Raw genomic sequence first — 22,476 nt, forward strand, 5'->3', positions numbered from 1 at the left:
TCCTATGTCAAATGTAAATACAATGCAAGCAGGTAAGATATGTGATGTGTGAGTAAGATACAGTGTACACGTGTGTGCATGAGTATCGAGGGTGCACGCCCACGTGCGTGATTTCATTTAGCCGTGACATGTATATAGTTACAATATATTATATCAATTAAATATGGTTAATGTAAATATGAACAATGTATATATCAGTCTAATTGTTTGAAAGCAATAAGTTCAAAATTTTGATAAGTGCACCGTAAAACGTTCTAGTGTCTAGCTGGTTTTCTGCTACAGTCAGTCTTGTTTAAATCTTACGTGTTACCAGTTCTTGTAAAGCAATCGTGAGGAACTATTCTAAAATTTAGTATTCTAGTGTTGATCATTGCTCTTTTGGCAAATTTTAATTAAATCATTATTCATTGTATCTACTAAGTATACAACCGAATGATATATTCCCAACATAACTATATATATTTTTTTATTCAATTTATTTTCAATGTCCACGTTTCATTTGTATCAATATGTCTTAACATAATACCCACCATACAACCCGGATACTCCATTGAGTATCTGCTGTAACTTACCTGTACTTACCTGTACTTGTTTATCTTCTTCTCTCTTTATTACCTCCTTTTACATTTGTCTGCCTCGCCTTCCGAATGGCATTCATCTTTTTCCTTTTCCTCTGTGTACTTTCTTCGCTTGGCTCGGTCTCCCCCTCCTTCCCAGTATATACGTATGCACCGCGGTCACCTATGGCAGACCTCCATCAATGCTTAGAGAATTTTATTTTTGACCCTCCATGACAGGTAATGATGTTTGCGCCTGGAGAGCTGCCATAGGATGTTTCTATTGTACGTTGGCATGTATACCAGTCACATTTGTCTTCAATAATGATTTCTCCAAAGTTTTTAAAACAGCTATCTCCAATCTGAACTGTCTCCATAGGATATATATTTTGCTACTACAGTTGTCCCATTACATCCATCATCCATACAATGTAACCTTAATTATTTTATTAATAGCTGGGGATATTCACCCAAATCCCGGGCCCAACTCTAATAGCAGTTCGGCTACCAGTGTCATTAGTTTGCTCCATTTAAACATCCGAAGTTTAAGAAATAAGGTTCAACATTTGTGCTCCCTAATATATAGATGATGTTGATATTGTATGTATAACTGAGACCCACCTCGATAACTCCATTCCAAACTCCGATATTAATATCAGTGGTTTTTCTGAACCCTTTCGTAAAGATCGAAACATGTTTGGGGGAGGGGTTGCCATATATTTTTCTGAATCACTTGTAGCCAAGAGAAGAATCGATCTTGAATTTGGTAACGATGAAACAATATGGTCTCAAATTAAATTTCGTAATACCTTGTATCTAATTTGTAACGTATACAGACCACCCTCTTATACTGGTACTGGTTTGTGGCAGAATTTACGACACTCGATTGATATTGCTTTCGAAGAAACGCCCAATATAATAATTACTGGTGATTTAAATATTGATTTTTTAAAGCCTATCAGAGGTGATCTGTGTGATATCCTGTCCAATTATAATTTAACTAATATTATTACCGAACCTACTCGACAAACCGATACCTCCTCTACACTACTTGACCCGATCATTGTAAGTGATACTGTTAATGTCGTTTTTTCTGATGTTATTGAAATTGAGCGAACCATCAGTGACCATGATGCTGTTTTTGCAATTATAAATATCCCTGTCAAAATTAAACATTATTTTAAAAGAAAGGTTTGGCTGTATGATCAGACTGATATTGATAAACTGAAAGTCATGATTAATAGTATCCCATGGCTTGACAGATTTGCGAACCTATCACATGTCAATGAAATGTGTAATTTCTTTACTGAGAAATTCCTTGATGCCGTTGACAAATGTATACCGTCCAAAGAAATAGTAGTACGCGATAGTGATAAACCGTGGATGAATGGAATAGTTAGACGTAATATGAGAAAAAGAGATCGACTTAAAAAAATAATGTTCAATAATAGAACCGAGTCGAACAAAAAGAAATATAAGTATATGAGAAATAGAGTAAACAATATGATCAAGAGGGCTAAATAAATATTTTATGATAATATAAATACAGTTATAGATAAAAGTACTAACAGTCCTAAGACGTATTGGAAACTTCTTGGGAATATTCTTAAAAGTAAAAAAAACCCCAGATATATCCCCTTTACTAGATAGTACTACAAACGAAATAATATACGACAATGATAGAAAATGTGAATTACTAAACAATTATTTTAGCTCTGTGTGTACTTTACCTGAAAATGATATAGATAAACCATTGCCAGCTTTTGAGAGGCGGACTGATTCTATTTTATCAGAAATACATATAGATTACAGTGAAGTTGAAGATATTATAAATAATCTAGATGTTAATAAGGCGTCTGGCCCAGACGGAATTAGCCACAAAATGTTAAAACTACTGTCCAGTGAAATAGCTATACCGCTATCTTTTATATTTAATTATTCTTTGTCTTCCTCTATATATCCTGACAATTGGAAAATTGCGCATGTCATGCCTATTTTTAAGGCTAATGACGCAAGCATTGTCTCCAACTACAGACCTATCTCACTGCTAAGTTGTATAGGTAAACTATTTGAGCGTGTAGTACATAAACATATTTATAATTTCTTAATCGAAAATGACCTTATTTATAAATATCAGTCCGGGTTTCTACCAAACCATTCCACAACACATCAACTTATCGAGTTATATCATTGAATAATTACATCATTAGAAAATTATGAGCATTCGATTTTAATTTTTTGTGATTTTTCAAAGGCCTTTGACCGTGTGTGGCACAAAGGTCTTCTACATAAACTTAACAATTATGGTATCTCAGGACCTCTTCTAAGATGGATAACTAGTTATCTGTCGAACAGAAAACAATCAGTTTTTATTAATGATTCTATATCTTCGCGTAAGACTATAAATGCTGGTGTCCCTCAAGGATCAGTTCTAGGTCCACTTTTCTTCCTTCTTTATATAAACGATATTTCATGTGAACTTTCTTCCCTATCTAGACTCTTTGCAGATGATACCTCTCTTTCTTATTCGTCCCATGACTTAAACACTATTGAAGCAGACGCAAACGCAGATCTTATTAAACTTGAAGTCTGGTCTAAAGAATGGCTAATGTCCTTTAATCCTACTAAAACTGAGGCCCTGGTTATCTCAAATAGGCAACTTCCATTTATCCCATCTTTAACATTCAACAATACCCCAATTCAAATCACTAACCAACATAAACACTTAGGTGTCGTTTTTTCTAATGATTGTAAATGGAATATCCATGTTGAATATATGGTTAAAAAAGTTAATAAATATATAGCCACACTTCGTAAATTAAAACTTATCCTAAATAGGAATACATTAGAAAAAATGTATCTTACTTATATTCGACCTCTACTCGAATATGCCTGCGAAGTATGGGACAACTGTGGTACAACAAATTTATTGCTATTGGAAAAAATAAATTTAGAAGCTGCGAGAATAGTTACAGGGCTGCCCATATTCACAAAAAAAGATTTCTTATATCAAGAAACCGGCTGGTTACCCCTTGCGAAGAGAAGGGATGCTCGGAAACTGTCTTTATTCTATTCTATAGTTAATAATTTGTCACCTACTTTTCTCGTCGACTTATTGCCAATGTATATTGGAAATATAATTCCATACAATTTGCGAAATGCACATCTTTTGAGAGAACAACACTTTCGTTTACAACTTTCAAACAATTCTTTCTTTCCCTCTACGTCAAAACTCTGGAACGACTTGAATATCACTATTAGAAACTCGCCTTCTCTAAGTTCTTTTAAGTCAAATGTAAAGAAATCTATGACAGCAAACAATATATTATATAGTAAGCATTTTATAAACTATGGACCTAGGAATTTAAATATTATCCACAGTCGACTGAGAAATCGAGCTAGCACACTAAACTATGATCTTTTTAGAGCTAATCTCGTAGATTCACCCGAGTGTCAATGTGGGCATCCCTGTGAAGATTGCTATCATTTTTTCTTTATCTGTCCTTTGTATGCCAATTTAAGAAGAACACTTATTACTGAAATATCATGGTACGGTCCTGCCAACATCGATGTTCTTTGTAAAGGTGATCCTAATATTTCACCAAATGACAATGTAAAAATCGCCAAAGCTGTGCAAAACTTCCTGAGAAGGTCGGGTAGATTCGACTAGCTGCCGTTTCTTACTCCCCCTCCCTTTTTCCTCTCCTTTTCTTAATCTTATTAGTTCATAAACTTGCTTCAAAAGTGTCCTATCTATCCGTACTTTATATATAGTGTAAGGACAACAATGGATCAATTGAATCCATCTAAAAATGTAGGTTGTATTTCTGGTCCTTCCGGATCCAAACGGCACTTGAGAAACGTAGTTAACTGGAAGAGCGGACGGAACCAGGAGAAAGCCACTTACGCACGGGATGTGATGAACATTTGAAACAGCTGAAAGATTGGAAAGTGAATAGTGTAACAAGTGTCGTCTGTGTCGGGAAGGATCGGAAACACAATCTCAGTTCATTAATTTTACTTGTTGCAAGCTATACAAAACTATTGTCACCCCCCCTCTCTCTCTCCTCCTGCCTGTCTCTCATTCTCTCTCTCTTTTTCCATCCCTAATAAAATATAACTTTTTTTTTTATTTTTTAAGAAAGACAATTCATAAATCATCTTTTGTTTATCATATTGTTGAATATTTGTACATATCATCATGTGACCACTGTATATTATCATATGTCATTTATGCGGGAAAGGTCATCAATAAGTTGGCAAAACTTACCGACCAATCCCTTTGTCATTTTATGTCAATAAAATATGTTTAAACTAAAAAAAACCAGAACGGTCGGTCTACTAGTGCTGTTTGACATGAATGAAGGGTATTAAATTCAGACATTCTTCAACCTTGTTCTCTAAGCTTTTAAATTATTGGTCTTGACACAGGGACTAGGTAAGAATAACCATCATATATATCATCAGCTCTAGGCATGTGACCTGAGAAGAGGCCCCTTGTGGATAAGAGGTTGACCCTACAATCCGCAAAACTCTCTCTCCTCTGAAAGGTTAGCATGTTTGTAAAGATAAAACCTGCTCTAAGTGTGCGACAGTATTTCATCTAGTCTCTGTAATGATATCAGCACAACAGTTCAGAGAAGGAAGTATATATAGAACCCTGGTCAATAATCGCCCGCCTAGAGAGATTTTCTCTTCAGCTCAATTGGCTGAGCGTAAGACTTGTAAGTCGGAGGTTTCGGATTCGATCCCTAGCGGAGGCAGTGATTTAAACTTGGTTAATCACGTGCTCTTCACATTGACGCCCTCGTAGGGACACATGTGAAAGCATCGCTGTAATCCATTGAAACTCGAGGACGAGTTCTTTTCTCGATGGGGAGTATATAACCCTGGTAAAATACTACCCGCAATATACAAATGTACTGCTGAGCTAGAGCGATCTCTTTAGCTCGATCGGTTGAGTGTAATACTAGTAAGCCAGAGGTCCCTGATTCGATCCCTAACAGAGGCAGTGAGTTAAACTTAATTAATTCTGCACTCTCTTACAAATCAGTTATATCAGTCATCGGCCTTTTATGAGCTATACGCTTCTGGACATCCTTGATATTCTTTCTTCACACTCCCACGGAGCACCCTGATTTCTTTTCATAAATGTTTGTTTAACATTGATTGTATGTGATATATTATGAATATCATTATATATGCTGCAAATCTTCAGTGTCTAATATAACTGTCTTTATAACGCACACTATATACATTGTTTACATTATACAGAGTTATTGTGTAACTTAATTCGTGTGGTAGCAACTTTCTGTAAAGATCTTTCCAGTGTCGGTTCAAAGCAAATAAAAACCCATTCTGGCAAGCTATTACATTTGTCTGTAACCCAAACTTCAAAGAAATGCTTCCTAATGTTTAGCCTTGCCCGCTGTTTTTCCAATTTCTTGTTGTGGCCCCTTGTTCTATTTTCTCTAGATGTTTTGATAATTATTTTCACCTTTCTGACTCAGATTGTCTATACCAGTCATTATCCTGTACATTTGGACGACATCACTCCTTTTCTTTCCATATACAAATGTACATGTACTAATGAAAGAGATAATAGCCTTTCATTGTAAGATTGAATTTCAATTGCCATTTTTAGACCATTTTGACAATTTATTTACTCGCCTCATTCGTTGTACTGATTTTTCAATATATCTTGCTGTCATCCGCAATAGTTTAAGAACAAAATCGATCCGAAAACACTTCCTTGAGGGTTACCACTCTTGACCTTGACCCAGTTTGACGCCTAACCATTTCAATATGTCAAAACGAACTAATCCAATTTAGTAGATATCCTCTGATGCCAACACTTTTCACCTTTATAGAAGTCTGGTATGAAGCACACTGTCAAAGGCTTTCTGGAAATCAAAACAGATGATATCCATTGGTTTTCTTTTGTCCAATCCTTCGGTGATGTTATCTGTTGTGAAAATAGGTTTGACTGTATTACTTTACCAATGACTTGTTATTATAACTATGCAAAACGGTATGTTGTGTCAGTATTTAAACGTTAGTTAATAATGCTTTTATAATACGTTGCAAATTACATACTTTAGAAGTAATATCTTGTAGTTTTGAATATGAGAAACAAACGTGCCATGTTGTTAGAAACTTCTGGATAATGTCATCCGAGTATATATATATCGCTCGCGTTTATGTGTCAAATATTCCCGCAAACTCTTGTCAGTTTACATTGTGACGTCATACTTCGGTGATGTTATCCAGAACTTCCAATAGTTAAGCCCTGCAGGTAGGACGTAAGTATTGTACCTGCTGCCTCCATTGCATGATCGTAAGAGACGACTAAATTTGGGATTTGATCTTTTCTCTTCTTTCTTAACAACTTTCTTCTTCCTTATGTCTCCCTTGACAATGCCTCACTTTTGGCCTTTAGTTGAGCGTTCGCCCCTGTGATGAAGGCTTTGGGTTCTGTTCCCTGGCCGAGACATACCAGAGTCTTTAAAAATGGTAGTTGCTACTCCTGCTTAGCGTGTCTTCGGCACTATGCTTCAGTGAGGTAGCACTATAAATCGGCAAAAGTTCCGACCTATCACAAGGAAACTGATAGTTGGTAGTAGGATATTCGTTGGTTGTAGGATATTCGTTGGTAGTAGGATATTCGTTGGTAGTAGGATATTCGTTAGTAGTAGGATATTCGTTGGGAGAGCTCCAGCACATGTATTTTCTATAGCTTCTTCTGGTGAGTTATTAATTTCTGTACGGAATTACATAGCCTTTTGCCTCTTACGAATTGTCACCGCGATGCACTTATTTATTCATTTATGACTGCCCTGCAGGTAGGGCGTAGGCCTTTAGTTGAGCGTTCGCCCCTGTGAGGAAGGCTTTGGGTTCTGTCCCCTAGCCGAGACATACCAGAGTCTTTAAAAATGGTAGTTGCTACTCCTGCTTAGCGCTCAGCATATTTGGAGTGGGACGACTGGGTCGCCCGTTGTCAGTATAATGTGACCGGGTGGGGTGTGCTGATGGGTGTCTTCGGCAGTATGCTTCAGTGAGGTAGCACTATAAATCGGCAAAAGTTCCGGCCTATCACAAGGAGACTGAACATCCCGCAGCCTACCAAAACACACATACGCACTCACCACACGCATTTGTGCATTTATACAACTACACTTGTCAGGCTAACTGGTCTTTAGATTTTTGCTAATCTTTTGTTTTCTTTTGTATAAATAGGAGTAATGTTGCGCTGTACGAGGCTGGTGCGCAATGTTACAGTGCCGGGAACACTTGTATTGCTGTTGCACTGTAGGAAGGTGGTGCGCAAGTTAACCACTACGAGGTTCCAGTGCCGGGAGCGATTGTATTGCTATTGCGCTGAAGGAAGCTGGTGCGCAAGTTAACCACTACGAGGTTCCAGTACCGGGAGCAATTGTATTGCTGTTGCGCAGGGCTGGATAAGCTGGTGCGCAAGGTAGACACTGCAACGTATCAAGTGCCGGGAGCACTTGCATTACTACTGCGCTGTATAAGCTGAAGCGCTGTACCAGTGCCGGGAGCACTTGCACTTGGCGTGCTTGGTTGATCATCGCCGGTGCGCACGGCGGCCACTGCTCCGTACCAGCGCCTGGCGAGAGCACGAACGGTAGGCGTGTGCTAGCGATATTGCCTTTTATTGCTATACTTGTATAATTATTTTAGAGGCCCCGTGGCAAACGGCACGCCCGTTTATGCTGTTTTTATATATAACATATAAACTAATCCATTGTAAATATTACTGATTCTATAACAATTAAGATTTGACCAGTCAAGTGCGCTGAAGGCACAGCTTATCCCAGGAGACACTTTGGACGGACCAGGTGCACATTACAGTAATATTTACCTCCATTCAACACTCGGGTAGGAACCCTTCCTGTATATATTTATTGAAGATAATAGTTAAGGGCTTACTGCTTTCACGTTTTAGTTTCGTGAGAAGTTTTGGGTGAAGCTGGTCCGGTCTCGATGATTTTACTCCATCTAATTTATCCAATATATTGACAACTGTATCTTGGTTTATTATTACTTAGTAGATTGGATGTTTCTACGTTAGTTATCTACTTCCGGTATCTCCATTGTGTTTTCCTCAGTAAATACAAGAGTTCAAAAGTTGTGCTTTAACACATTGATCCACTTCCAAGATGCCTCCATCAGTTTCTAGACTTGGTATGTTTTCCTTATCTGACATATTTCCAAAAATGTTTTTGGTTAGTCTTTATATCTGTTCCTCATACTCCCCAACTCTTTTCCTTTGTTTTTTTTGTTGGTCTATTTCTCGCTATCCGGTATTGTTCGTAATCTTCAGGATTTTTATTTTTCAGATATTGTTGCCAAAGTTTCATTTTGTGTTTTAGTCCATCTATTACTGGTTTGTTCATCCAAGGTTTACGTGCTCGGGTTTTGGAATTTTTTGTCACCGGTATGTTGATACTTTTTAATAATTTGTCGATAAAAAAATACATAGCTTCTCGAGTTCCTAATTCCTTGAGGAAGTTTCCCCAGTCATGATATGATAATTCTACTCGCATTTATCGAAATTTCCTCTAAAGTGATTATATTTCATGGTTTTTGATGTGTCCGATGAGTAGAAAAGGATACTAAATTTGATAGCGGAGTGATCACTTTTGCCTAATTGTGTCCCAATTTCCGGATCCTGTATCATAACCTCTTTATTTGTTATTACCAGGTCTAGTATTGGTGGGACGTTCCCTTCTCTGTGTCGCGTAGCCTCTTGAACATGTTGACACAAAAAGTTATCTTTAAGTATTTCCAGAAATTTAGAGATTAAATGGGATCTGTTGTTGATTCAGCAACCCAGTTGATACCTCTAAAATTACTGCATGGGTATCCTTGTCATATCAACCATGCCAAGGCTTCTGATTAGTCGAAGTTTAGATATTGGATTTGGATGAAAGATGGTAAATATAAGGGAATTCGAATTCAACCACATTATATTCATGTAGCAAACACATGGAGGCATCCAATTGGTCAAATTTTAGATGAATATTCAACCTCATGGGGTTTGTTGCCATACAACCACGGTGAGGCTTCTTATTGGTCGAAATATTGACATTGAGCGATTTTGATGAAAACCAGGACTCGTGCATGGAACCTCTGAACTCAAGATGGATATTCTTATAGCATCTTGATTATTTATTTTTATCCGTCTTTCGTGCTCAAACAGAGTTATCGCCCCCTCACTACACCCTTCTAGTTAAAATCCCCAATAATAAGTATGTGGCTAGCACTTTCTGTTGTATTCCTGATAACATTTTTGAGATTTTTGAAATTTTCCGTTGTTGAATTTGGACTTTTGTATATGTTTCCTATAATTTGTCGTTTACTTTTAGTTTGATGGACAGACATCTGTATCATTTCAGAGAATGCTATAGCTGTCAAATTTTCGTCCAATTTTGAATTCAGTTCTGTCTTCGCGTAGATTAGCACACGTCTACCTTTATCGAGTCTATTGTAGACCATATCGTATCCATTGATATAGAACTCACTCTGATGTAACATACTGTGACTACTATTATGTCCGGCTCTTCCTGGTTCACTATAACCTCCATTTCAAGAAGCTGTCGGCTTTACAATGATAAATGTTAGCCTTATTGATACAAATGTAGTATCTGGTGTATCTACAGTGCACTTTAAAACATGACTCCTAGTATTCAATCCCTTCCACGTCATCAGTGAGTTGAGTCATAGTCTCACTGTCTTTGACTTTCATTTATTAAATCTGACTGTGTAACTTGTCTCTAGTATGCTTCCCATGACTATTGTTTTCCTAACAAAGTTACGGCCATCATCAAGAAATATCCATCTTTCATCATTGTAGATTGATCACTAATCAAACAATGTACAAATTGTTTGGTAGGTCTGAAGTATGATCTTCGTATTTGACGACGACATGATATTTGTAGTGAAAATAAATAAACGGGTCTGAAGTAAGCAATGTTGGTATACATACCAGTAACCTGATGACAATCTTATTCGTGATATGCATTTCTTTTTGTTCGTCCTGATTTCAGCAAACTGACAAAAATTGATCATATAAATAAGCATATTGTTTCTGACAAAAGCATGCTAATCCATCCCCCTTTTTTCTTCTAATTTCTACGTCTTGGCCTTCATGACTTCAGTTGCCTTTCCTGTGTACTGTTACATTCGGTGGACGGGACTCTCACGTTTGAACAAATATATGATTAACGATTACATCGCAGCGTTCATTCGACGAAATTCTTCAAATAATGGTAAATTTCGTAAATTTTCAAGTAGCCTAAACGTTTTTCCGGAAAATATACGGTTTGTGAAAATTCATGCGTAGATTGCTCCAAAAAGTGCACCTGGCGATAGCCGATAATATAAGCGCATGGCCTTTCAATCCCGTATGTAAATGAGGAATCTGGATATGCTGAGGAAGCAGTTTGAAAAATGGTATCCTGAGGGAGGATTTCACGGATTATTGTGTTTTGGATTTAACAATTCGCATTAAGGGATATGGTAGGTTAAAGATGAATGCTTCTTAATGGCGGTCGTATATAGTATCCGATGTGTCAGTTTGAATAAATGTGTTGTTTAGTCGATTGAAGTGAGGTGGGGTGTCGTTTCGCTCGTGACGGAAGTGTACACATACCACTGCCATATCAAATGTTTTGAAAATCACATTTTCTATGCAAGCGCCTGTGGTACGTATTACATGGTTTATGTTTAGATCCGGTAGTTCCAGTACCATTGTGAGACATCAGTGTCATTTGATTTCGCTTCTGCCGAATCTTTTGATTTTGATTCTTAGACATTGTATGCCATGGGGCATACAATTCTCTCCTTCTTTGCTTTTCTATTTCTATGATTTTATCTTCCATTATTGTGCACATATCTTCTTTGCTCTTACTTGTTATCCGCCGTCCACAGTTTAACATTTGATCAGTTGATACCGCCAAGCTACCGAAGCTTTTATCTATGCTTGATAGTGTTGGAAATTTCCATTTGTAATACAGGCACATGAACATGAGACTGTCCTGCTCGTCGTCCATCACCAATTGATATATTTGCGGTGTAAATTCTGTACAGTTTAAACAGTACCAGAGCTCGCAAATATCACACTGCAATGCATTGTCCTGTTCCTTAATTGCCTTGTCGCAGTTTCGATAACAAAATGCTTCCTCATTTGATTAACTTGACCGATTTGAGGCCTGGCTGACTCTGTACTAACGTTATTGCGAAGATGTTGCCATACTTTAAATTAGTTGATATCTGGTAGTTCTTTTAACGTTTAACCTTTCTGATCTTTTTCGGGAGCTTTATCAATGTTTATTGGATAATTGAGGGCTAGCGTGGAAATCAACACTTACCTCTTTCCCGAATCTGTCAACATTATAATCACATCTCTCGACAAACTTGTAACACATGAATGACCTACTAATTCTCGTTAAAGCAGTGTAGCGTGATAGACCACACATACCTCTAACCTATATAATGTGCATGGGCACAAATTTAACCAGTCATTTATCAGAACCACATTCTAGAATCTCTAGCCAACTTACATTGACTAAACGAGGCATCTATCCGGACTGTAATCTGGAGTCACTAGGTAGCGTACATTTACTAATTTCGTGGTATCTCCAGGTTATTTAGTGTAGCGAGGCGATCCACACTTACCACTCACCTGCACATAATGTGTACGGACTCAACCAGTCATCTATCAGGACCTCCGGAATCTTTTTGAAGCACCTAGCTGTATAGTGATCTCTAGTTAAAGCAGTGTAACGTGGTAGTCCACACTTACCACTTAATTATCCTCCTTATAATTTGATATTATTGTGTTCTTATGTCAATAAACGTTTTGCCCAGTCAGTGGCTGTCATTGTTCTTACAGTCAAAGTGTACTATATAGCGTGGTAATCCGCCTCTTTTCACACAGCGACTATTTACTTTAAGATTGGCTTGTTACTTGTAGTCTTCAATGATTTGCTCATTCAGCTTCCTCAATCATACTCTAGCTCTGTGCAGACAATTACCTATAATTCTGATATTCCTAATCAGAGCTACTACCTGTCCTAGTAGTGTCCTGGTCCTAAAATACCGAGTGTGCCATTTTACAATAGAGTGCACTGGCATTTCCAAGATTGTCAATTTATAGTTTTAAAATTTACACACTTTTTGAACAATAAGGTCAGCTTGTGTTAAAATGTGATCGACTCTATCCTCAGAATGGCTGGCCAGTGAGATGAATTTACCATGACTGTTGGAAATTTAATACAATGTCAAGTGGAAAAATCGACAAACAGACAAGGTAAGGACACATTTAAGATACTGTACCAGAAGCTCCTACATAAGGGGTCGCCTGCAAAGGCTACTCTGGTGGCTATCTTGTACGTTGTGTTCAGTTGCATATATAGTACCGGTAAGTGAACGGTTTGGGGACGCCAGAAGCTCCTGAGTAAGGGGTCGCCTGAGAAGGCTACTCTGGTAATCCAAGCCTGCAGCTTTTCACACCTCGAAACTACAGCTGGAAGAAAAAAACAGACATGTTTATACATGTATGTGTACACATTCTCCCCAGACATCGCACCCGGCCCTGATCTACATTACCGACAGGAAAATGCTTTTTGTGTTATAGTTTTAAGATTAAAAACACCCAGACACACAATCATTTAATCACGAACTTTTCCTCAACAACGTGCCTATATAAGCTTTGGCACGATGAAGAACGCAAGTTATTAAGTTATGCGATATTGTTCAGATGTCGACAACAACAGTAACATGTAGATGTGTGGTCAGCTGATATGTTTGCACAAATGTTAGTTGCATTCTTTGTATTGTAGCACAACAGCGTCTCGATAATACGGTATTTAGCTGTTTATGTCCGATAATCATCTCTTTTTATTACCGTCCTAATTTTGTTGCGAGTTGTTTCAGGGTCACCTTCTGTGATCACCTGCGCTTTCGGTTACCTCAAAAAAGATTTTCTCTCAATACAATGTCACAAAATCTTGACATGTATTAATCAAAGATATTTTAAATCATAAACGAATTAACAAAAACAATATCAATTTAGTTCTTCTGTAAACATATCTTTGCATGATTGCGAAGGTGACGACGTTTTATTATAATCTCCGAACTTAAACACTTTCTTTTTCAGAAAATGTGTAATAACTTTTAAAATACAAAAATATTGGAAGGAGAAAAAAATAAAATAGGTATTCTCAAGAATTGTTGCAAGTAATACAGAAGAGAAATAAAGTAAAAAGTGATATTGAATTGATTAAATGCATCTCTTAGAGAGTATATGTTTTGTGCCTGATCGTTTAGAAGCTTTGCAATATTGAATCTTTCAAACTCGCATTCATGCTCGAGATTATGTCTTTGTTTACACAATGGCGACTGGAAGTACATGTAGCAAGGATGACTAGATTTGAACTTCAGTTTGGAATATTTCGCCAATATTAATTATGTACGTGTGGTCGAATCATCTAATTTAGTCAATATGTTCCCAGATCAGTCGTTGTTTAGAATCTGATTATTATATAAATACTTATTTAATTATTCATACTGCCTACATGACTCCGCCTTTTGTTAGGTTACAGAGTCAGTATTTCCCCATACGGCTTCCATAAGATAGCAGATATGGGCCTCCATACTTGGCCTGTGACAATATTTAACGCCTGCAATAACTCGTTGTTGCTGTGGAGTGTTGTGGACACACGTATTTGACATGAGAGCACGTGATTAGTATGTGTTGTTAGTGTTTCTTACCTACTGGACGTAAATATGTTTCGACAGACGATATTATGTCATCTCCATTTTACCATTGTTTTCATCGGAGCCGTAAATCCAGCGTTTAGTAAGTATATTGAAACGGTTCATCACATGTCATGAACATGACCCTTTTGTAATTATACGCTTATATACTTATATACGATGGAGGTTAATTGTTCTCTAACGTAAGCTTATCCTCTGAATGCATTAACGTCGACAAAGACAGGTGAATCTAAATTTTATATGTTTGGCTTACAGCTATGTTCTACTTAACTGCAATTAATTTTAATGTCAGGTGTAGATATAGGACGTGATGAGTTTTCATTTCCTTCCTCTGTATATATGAATCGGATATTCTATTTTGTTTGTCAAAATATTTCTCAGGAAATTCTTAAATGCGTTGGCAGTGACAGACGTCTTCATATGTATTTTACACGGTCTGCTTTACAAAAGAAATTTGAAATATTCAAAAAAGGAACCTTATATTGTTGGTTTTAATGTAAATTAAGTGCCAGATATGATTACTATTTAGCAGAGTGTAATTTACGGAACGGGAGCGAAGCCCAAAATATTTTAATTTGCCTGGAATCATATACAACATATCACCTAAGACAGAGAGGCAGTGCTCTATACAGTAATCTCTAACAAAAAGGGTTTTGTTTTGCTTTTTTCTAACTTGGAATGACTATCCACATTTACTATAGCGAATGGTTATCTGTCTACTTTTCCTTTTTAATTCATGTCTTCATTATTTTAAATGTGATACATAATGTACGTTGATTTGTTCCGTATCCTGTTCCGGAAACATTATATTCATATGTAGCAAATTGTGACCGTGAGCTGCACGACAGGAAAATCGTGACGTCATTTCTCGTATTATCCTCGTTAGGTACATCACCTGTCACTTGTTTAAGTTTTACTGTATATCATACCTATAATTACCGCAATGATTAGCCCAATGTTTTCTTGTACACGCGTACCTGTATTAAGATATTTGATATATTACCAGCAATTATCTATTCATGAATGATATACGTACACGCATATATATGATAGCAATACACTTCACATGGATTTTACAATCACACCTGTTCCCAACACAGGTGGTTTATTGTCTTTTTGTGCTTGTTATTCGAGTGTCCTAGAAACACTGTTTATTGTTTTATTATCTTCAGAATTCAGTGACGAAGACTAGCATGAATAAAACATCTATATTCCGTATCACTGAGTGTCCATATCAACTCTTCATATTAGACTTAACACAGGATTGTACAAACACTCACGGTATTAGTTACATATCACAACAATACACGTGTTTCCGGTAACATGAAATTTTATTGATAAAAAGTTTTTACGGAGGTTATACAGACGTGTTTCCGCTAACATAAAAGATAAAGAAGAAAAACCGGGCAATGGTTTTATTTCTAAAAAGTTTTTACTGTTACAGAGATGTGTTTCCGCTGCCATAAAAGATTGAGTAGAAAAACCGGGCAATGGTTTTATTTCTAAATAGTTTTTACTGTTACATATTCTTGGAAATGACAAAACAAAGTTCAGGGCAGGCACAGAAACACAGGTAATGTCTTGGCCTTCAATCGTTGTACTGTAATAAACCACACCATCACTGGAATGTTTGGGGTTTTTGTTTCAGAAAGTTTCCTCGTTTACTGTTATGTACACTTTACTTTAACTGCATTTTGTCGGAATAACAGGTAGGGGGTCGGTATTATCATTGAAGAAATTCACAAACAAAACATCACGAATGCTCTTATTTTATTACAATAATTGCAACTAAATCGAAGGGCAACTTGTAATTCCGTTAAATTTTGGACAACTCTTTTCCCCCCTCAAATATGCCGTACTGCTTATTGCAAAGCTTGTTATATATAAAGCCTAGATATTCATCATATATTTAGATAGATTTAGTCTGTGTTTTCGCTCATTGGTGATTACTAGTATATAATTAGGTAATTTGTGTTCAACGTGGTGTACGGTTGAGATAATAGTTTTCGAGATAAAGGTTTACAATTTGGTTTTTGGTCTAATTTCTTATAACAGTTTTTCCTGAAGTAAGTCGTTTCCTCGCCGATATGGTCCTCTATACATGTATAAAAAAAAAGAAAAAAGATGACAATGTTAGTGTCATTGAAATTAGATCTCTAGAGTTGAATATCGTATCTGGACAATTTGGATACGTTCTCCGGGTTTTATGAAACGTAACAATCTTAAAAGATCGTTTTACTTTTTGGCGTTAAAATGCTACGAGGGAAATATGTAGCATGCTATCATAACTGCTTCTGATAAAATATCCCGTTTACACACTGACAACACAAGATGGATAAAGGGGATCGATACACATGTAGGCTAATTTAGACTTCTTCGTTTAGACCACCAATTACACGCAATGTATATTGTACAGAGCTAAGGTCCGAGTATTTCATACCCCAGTTAGTAGGACTATCTATCCGCTTTGATATACTGCTTCATCCACCTCTACGTTTAAGAGGATTGATAGTCAGAATCTTTCGGACAACCCTTTAAGGTGTCCATAAAAACTGCCAGGCTAACTGACCGTACAGCTGGTATCGCAAAGATGGTGTGTTGGATCAGTTGGCTCGCTAAAGGACTCATTGAGTGCATTTAGAATTCTTAATAAGAAACAATGACAATTATCATAAAGGCGCATTTACTTTCATTACCCAAACCATACAACAAAAGAATCACAAACCGTAACCGTACACCATCATTTGTAAAAATTGCGTTTTAATAACATGGAATTTCATTTCGTTAAACAAATCATTAGCAAGAACTCATCTTGATTTCGCAGGCGCCATTTGGTTTCCATCTAAAACAAAGTACCCCGGTAAATCTAAAAAATCGAAGGAGTTCAAAGAAGGGTATGAAAACTGGTCGCCGAAATGAAAAATCGTTCATACCCGGATATACTGAAAGGCCTAAATACCAACAACATTTTAATTACCGTCCAGAAGACAGCGAGGAGATATGATGGAACTATATAAAGTAATCCATGGAAAATACGATCGCGATGTAACTGGCTTTTTGAAGATATGGAAAGATGTTTCCAATCGGTCCGGATATAGATGAAATTCTCTGAAAATATACCCACAACAGTGTTCGCTTATGAAGAGGAAAATATGTTTTACTATGTACTGCAAATGTGTGGAATAATTTACCAGAAAATGTGCTGTGTGCTAATAATCTAAGTTGTTTAAAAAATGAACTGGATACTCATTGAAAAAACGTTGATTTATTTAACGACTCTAAGGCTAGTTTATGAACTGTAGTGTTGTTATATTCAAAAACACTATTTTTATAACAATTACCATATACTGAGTCTGGGGTAAAGGATACAGAATCCTGTACCAGAAGTTTATCATTAAATATTTTCAAATGTTTTTAAACTTGTTTACATGGTGCAACGCACTCATCTAGGTGTCCTGAGTGATTTACGTTTATCCGAACTACTTTGTAAGGACACCAGAATCAGGTCAAATTCGATCGCCACCAATCATGGTTGATGACAATGTCTCAATCCTGCTGTAAAACACAGAAGAAATTAATCGGAAATAAATCATAATTTGTAAAAGAGTGTCAACACAAATCAAATCATGAGTAATTTAATCATCTGCCTTGCAGACTTTTTACTAACCGCCGCCTTGTTCTGCATCGGGAAACCAAACATCCGGTGTCGGTGTGGAATCATAGCAGTACATTGAGCGGTTTGTCGGATTAATATTGATATCGGGCTTAGATTGTTAGGACCATCACATGATTATTCTGAAATACTCTGGATTAAAGGTTATGAAGGCCTTTTTTGGAAAGTGTTCTATTTGTTGTTTTTATGTTTTGAGGTGCTTAATTCATTTTTGCCGCATAACTTTCTGTAAAACGATTTGTTTATTTGTTAATCTTATAAATCAAAGTGGTGTCCAAAATCGATCTTCTACAAGACAATGCAATTTGTATCATGTAATCAGCATACATGCTCTTCATCAGTAATAAAAGACTGCAAACTATTATATACTCGAACCTCGTTATCTCGAAGTAAGTGGTGCCATGGTTAAAATTAGAAATATCTCAAGTATTCGAGATACTATATTCTATTCTAGTTTATATCTGATTGATATAGAATTTGTACTACCGGAACTGAATTTTTGCTTCGAGTTAAGTTAACCTTTTAATCATCAGAGTTCGACATCATAAAGCTTGACTATTATATAACTTTTGTACATTTTTCATTCCTCCGACAATATTCTCTTTAGTGTAGATTATACACAATCTGCATTATTTTCAATTATTTGTTCAAGCTCAATAGTTTTTTTCAATATCTTGTTACACACAACTGAACCAAACTGTGTTTTAATATGTGTAATGAAACGTTTACAAAAAAAAAAAAAAAAAAAAAAAATGTAAGTCAGATATTACTACTGAAGTTAACAATAATGAGCATGTGATATGGGATATCAAATTTAATCCTGTTAAAACAAAATCTGTAATTTTCTCTAGAAATACAAATGATCAAAACCATCCTATCGTTAACTTTTATGATGAACCAATTACTGAAAATAAAGCACATACACATCTAGGTCTAACTCTTAATGATGATGCCAAATGGACCAGCATATACACGTATCTAGTGTATCTGATAAAGCATTTAAAAGGATAAACATATTAAGGCTATTGAAAAATAAAATTGATAGAAAATCTTTAACTACTATTTATACTGCCTATATAAGACCCACCATTGAGTACGCAGATGTTGTTTGGGATAATTGTTCAAAAGGCCAAAACACTTTATTAGAATCAATTTAACTGGAGGCAGCTCGACTAATTACAGGTTTACGTAAAGCTGCATCCCATGATAAACTTTATGAAGAATTAAGATGGGAAACATTGAGTGATAGAAGACATAAACACAAACTTACTCTAATGTACAAGATACATAAAGGTAGTGAATAATGAAACCCCAGATTACATAAGAGAAGTTATTGAACCATATATTCACGATGAAAGTTTTGATCGATATCCTCTTCGTACAAACAGATTATTTGACCCCCCCCCCCCCTTTATGCCACAGGGGCTTGGCACGATTTTCCAAATGATAGTCTATATATATATGTATATAGTATATACATATATATATGGACTATCATTTGGAAAATCGTGCCAAGCCCCTGTGCTTTATGCCATACAGTAAGCGATTTCGAAAGTTTCTTTCCATATACAAATGTATGTTAAATGTCATGAATAGACTTGCCCCTCAAATATAAATATCAACTCTACAGCGCAGTTCAAAAAATATTATTAAACACAAACCATCATAATAAATCAGAAACAACTGCTGTATTTAAATATCTTGGTACTCGTTATATAAACATTATTCTTTGTCAAATACGAAATAAGGCAAGAAATCTTAATTATGATCGTTATAAGGATCATCTAATGGAATCCCCAATGTGTGAGTGCAACCAGTCTTTTGAAACTGTAACACACTACTTTACTGTATGTAATCGGTATCAAGATCCTCGCCGGTCAATCGAACAATAGTTATACCATCAATCAAAATTGCTTGAATTGAAAAATTTGATCAAATATGGAGGGATTGGAAAGTGGTGTTCGAACATTAGTTTGGTTTTACTCATTGCTGTTGTAGTTCACAGGTTGTTGAGATTTTGATACAATGATAAGTATATCTATAATTTTGATAAACAAATTTTGTACATGATTGTGTACCAACCTATAGCTATCTATACAGTATAATAAAATATACCACATTGTAATTGACCATTGTCTTGCAAAATGAAATTCAAAGAAAAAAATGTTTGATACAGCAATTTCGTATACAACAGCAGTTGAATATATGTGTTTAAAAATAATATGCCAATTGACTTATGGTGTGCATAGTACCTGTACCTGTATGTGAAAGAGACGTTGTGTGCTTGTGTAGTTATTACTATTATTTGATTGTTCTCCTTTTTCTCGTCCCCTTTTTTGTATTTATAATGATTTAAAAAAAATGTATTCCTGTTGTATTTTTTAATGTAATTACTTGTCTTTACAAATATATTACTCTCCATGCAGGAATGAAACTGAAGATAAGATAAACATTTAATTTCATTTTTTTGGCCTATCAATGATTTGACATCTCATATAATTCATACCCATGTTTTAATTGATTGATTATTTTAGCATCCATATCAATTTAACAAATTACTCCCCTTTGATTGTTCAATTAAAATTTTCCCAAAAATTGCTACCCGTTAACCTTTATGATATCTCCAAAAATGACTATACCGTTATGAATATTATAGACATATAAGTTATATTTACAAGTACAGTATGATAGCCCTCCTGCGTGAGGACAACACTAATGTTTGGGGAGATGCACCCAGGGCTCCCCAACCCTGGCAACTCCTATCAAATATAAAAGTGTGTATACAATTACTGCTTAGCCATAATTGTATACACACATCTAGGATATTTTCAGCTGGGGGAATACAATTTTTGTACCGTAAAAAAGTATACCATCAATATCATAATCACATGTGGGTTAACGCACTTACAAATGGTTGTACGTGTCAGTTGTAATGACAGCCAGAATAAAGATACCCTTACACATGATCCTGAATAAGCAAGTATTTCTTACATTGAACTTTATATTGTTATTATGCAACACATATACCCCCATGATGACCACAATGATACAGCAGGCTATGGGCAGCCGTAACTATTTAAACTTATTTGAACCTGATCAATTATCTTTTTTTTCATTTGTTTTGTTCTCTCTCTTTCTTTCATAATTTTGTTATGTTGGCATTAAGTAAATTTATAGGAGGTAACTCCTATTACAAAAAATTGAATAAACATTAAATTATAAAAGCTGGCGAACCCCCACTCACAAAACATATGTACCTATTTGGTGGAATTGGGTTTTGATCCTGAATAGTGGATGGCTAATGTGTTATACATATGGACTTTAGATACACTTATCAATTTTTGAATAATGAAACAATTTCTTCCCATTAAGGAATTTTCTCCCTTTTTTGTTGCATCATCTTCACCTTCATGTATGTATATATGTTCATGTTTGTTTACCACCTGTTATATAAGGAGAGGACTAATATATGCAATGCCTGCTGTCCAATCCTATTGAAAAAAATTCATCTGTGTTCATAAAATATGTTGAAATTTAATGAGCATCTGGTTTTACTTTGGCTGGAAAGATCGACCTATAGGGTCTCCGTTCGCTCCGCTCATCCATCAGGATGTTCTTTATAAGTCACTTTCATCCCATGTTGATTTCCTAACCTTCTTTCGTCACCTCTGTCCCTCCGAATGCGGTTTCTTTTCTCTGCCGAGATGAACTTATCTCTTTACCTGATGTCTCAACATCTAATGTCATGTCTCCAAACACTGTCGTTCCTGATATCGTCTCAGGTTTAGCTCAGTGTCTGCCTCTGCTACTGCCCCTCCTAGACTCCCCATAGCATCATAAATGAGATTACGAGATTGCCGCATTGAAAACTGCTGTCAAAGTTTCGATAGGTGGAATGACTGCTGAACATCAGCTTGAAAAAAAAAACAAAAAAAACCCAAAAAAACAAAACAACAACGGATCTTACTTTTTAATTTGTGCTTTGTTTTTTCCATTCAGAACAAGGAGGCATTTTGAATCTAAACAATACCTAGCTCCCAACGATTGACGATCATACTACTCTACTTCCTCAGTAAGAAACCAAACCCACGCCGCTATCCTCCGGCGCTGTCAGAACTCGCCATGTTTGCCATTGAGTAGTATATGTCAACGTAGGGTTATATATATATCAATTGTTGCTGGTACAAAGATGCTCGATGTCATTTTTGGTCATAGGGTTTCTAGCTCGGCTTCCTAGTAGATGAGGCCATTTGCATGCTGAAGAATGTAGATGGAATCGGATATCACTATTCGTAAGCGGTCTCTTTCTCTCGACATTCCAAGGTTCTCTGATCTGTTAGCTGATGACATTGCAACATGTTCTATAAACCTCCCTTCAGCTAGTGTAAAATGTCGTCTAGATTATTCCTCCAGTAATTTAGCGAGATTCTCTTGATTTACTCC

The 22,476-nt window shown here is 36.1% G+C and overlaps 1 protein-coding gene across 1 annotated transcript in view; it reads left to right on the forward strand.

Annotated features, from left to right (window-relative positions):
• The first annotated feature begins 14,302 nt into the window (after positions 1 to 14,302).
• LOC117316196 (alkaline phosphatase, tissue-nonspecific isozyme-like) overlaps positions 14,303 to 22,476 on the forward strand; it is a 44,619-nt gene continuing 36,445 nt past the window's right edge. Inside the window, exon 1 of the mRNA XM_033870717.1 lies at positions 14,303 to 14,442. Within this exon, the coding sequence (XP_033726608.1) occupies positions 14,370 to 14,442 (73 nt within the window). The 5' untranslated portion in view covers positions 14,303 to 14,369. The remainder of the gene's footprint in view (positions 14,443 to 22,476) is intronic.

The sequence above is a fragment of the Pecten maximus genome, chromosome 18 (genome assembly GCF_902652985.1).
Source record: "Pecten maximus chromosome 18, xPecMax1.1, whole genome shotgun sequence".
NCBI classification, from domain to species: domain Eukaryota; kingdom Metazoa; phylum Mollusca; class Bivalvia; order Pectinida; family Pectinidae; genus Pecten; species Pecten maximus.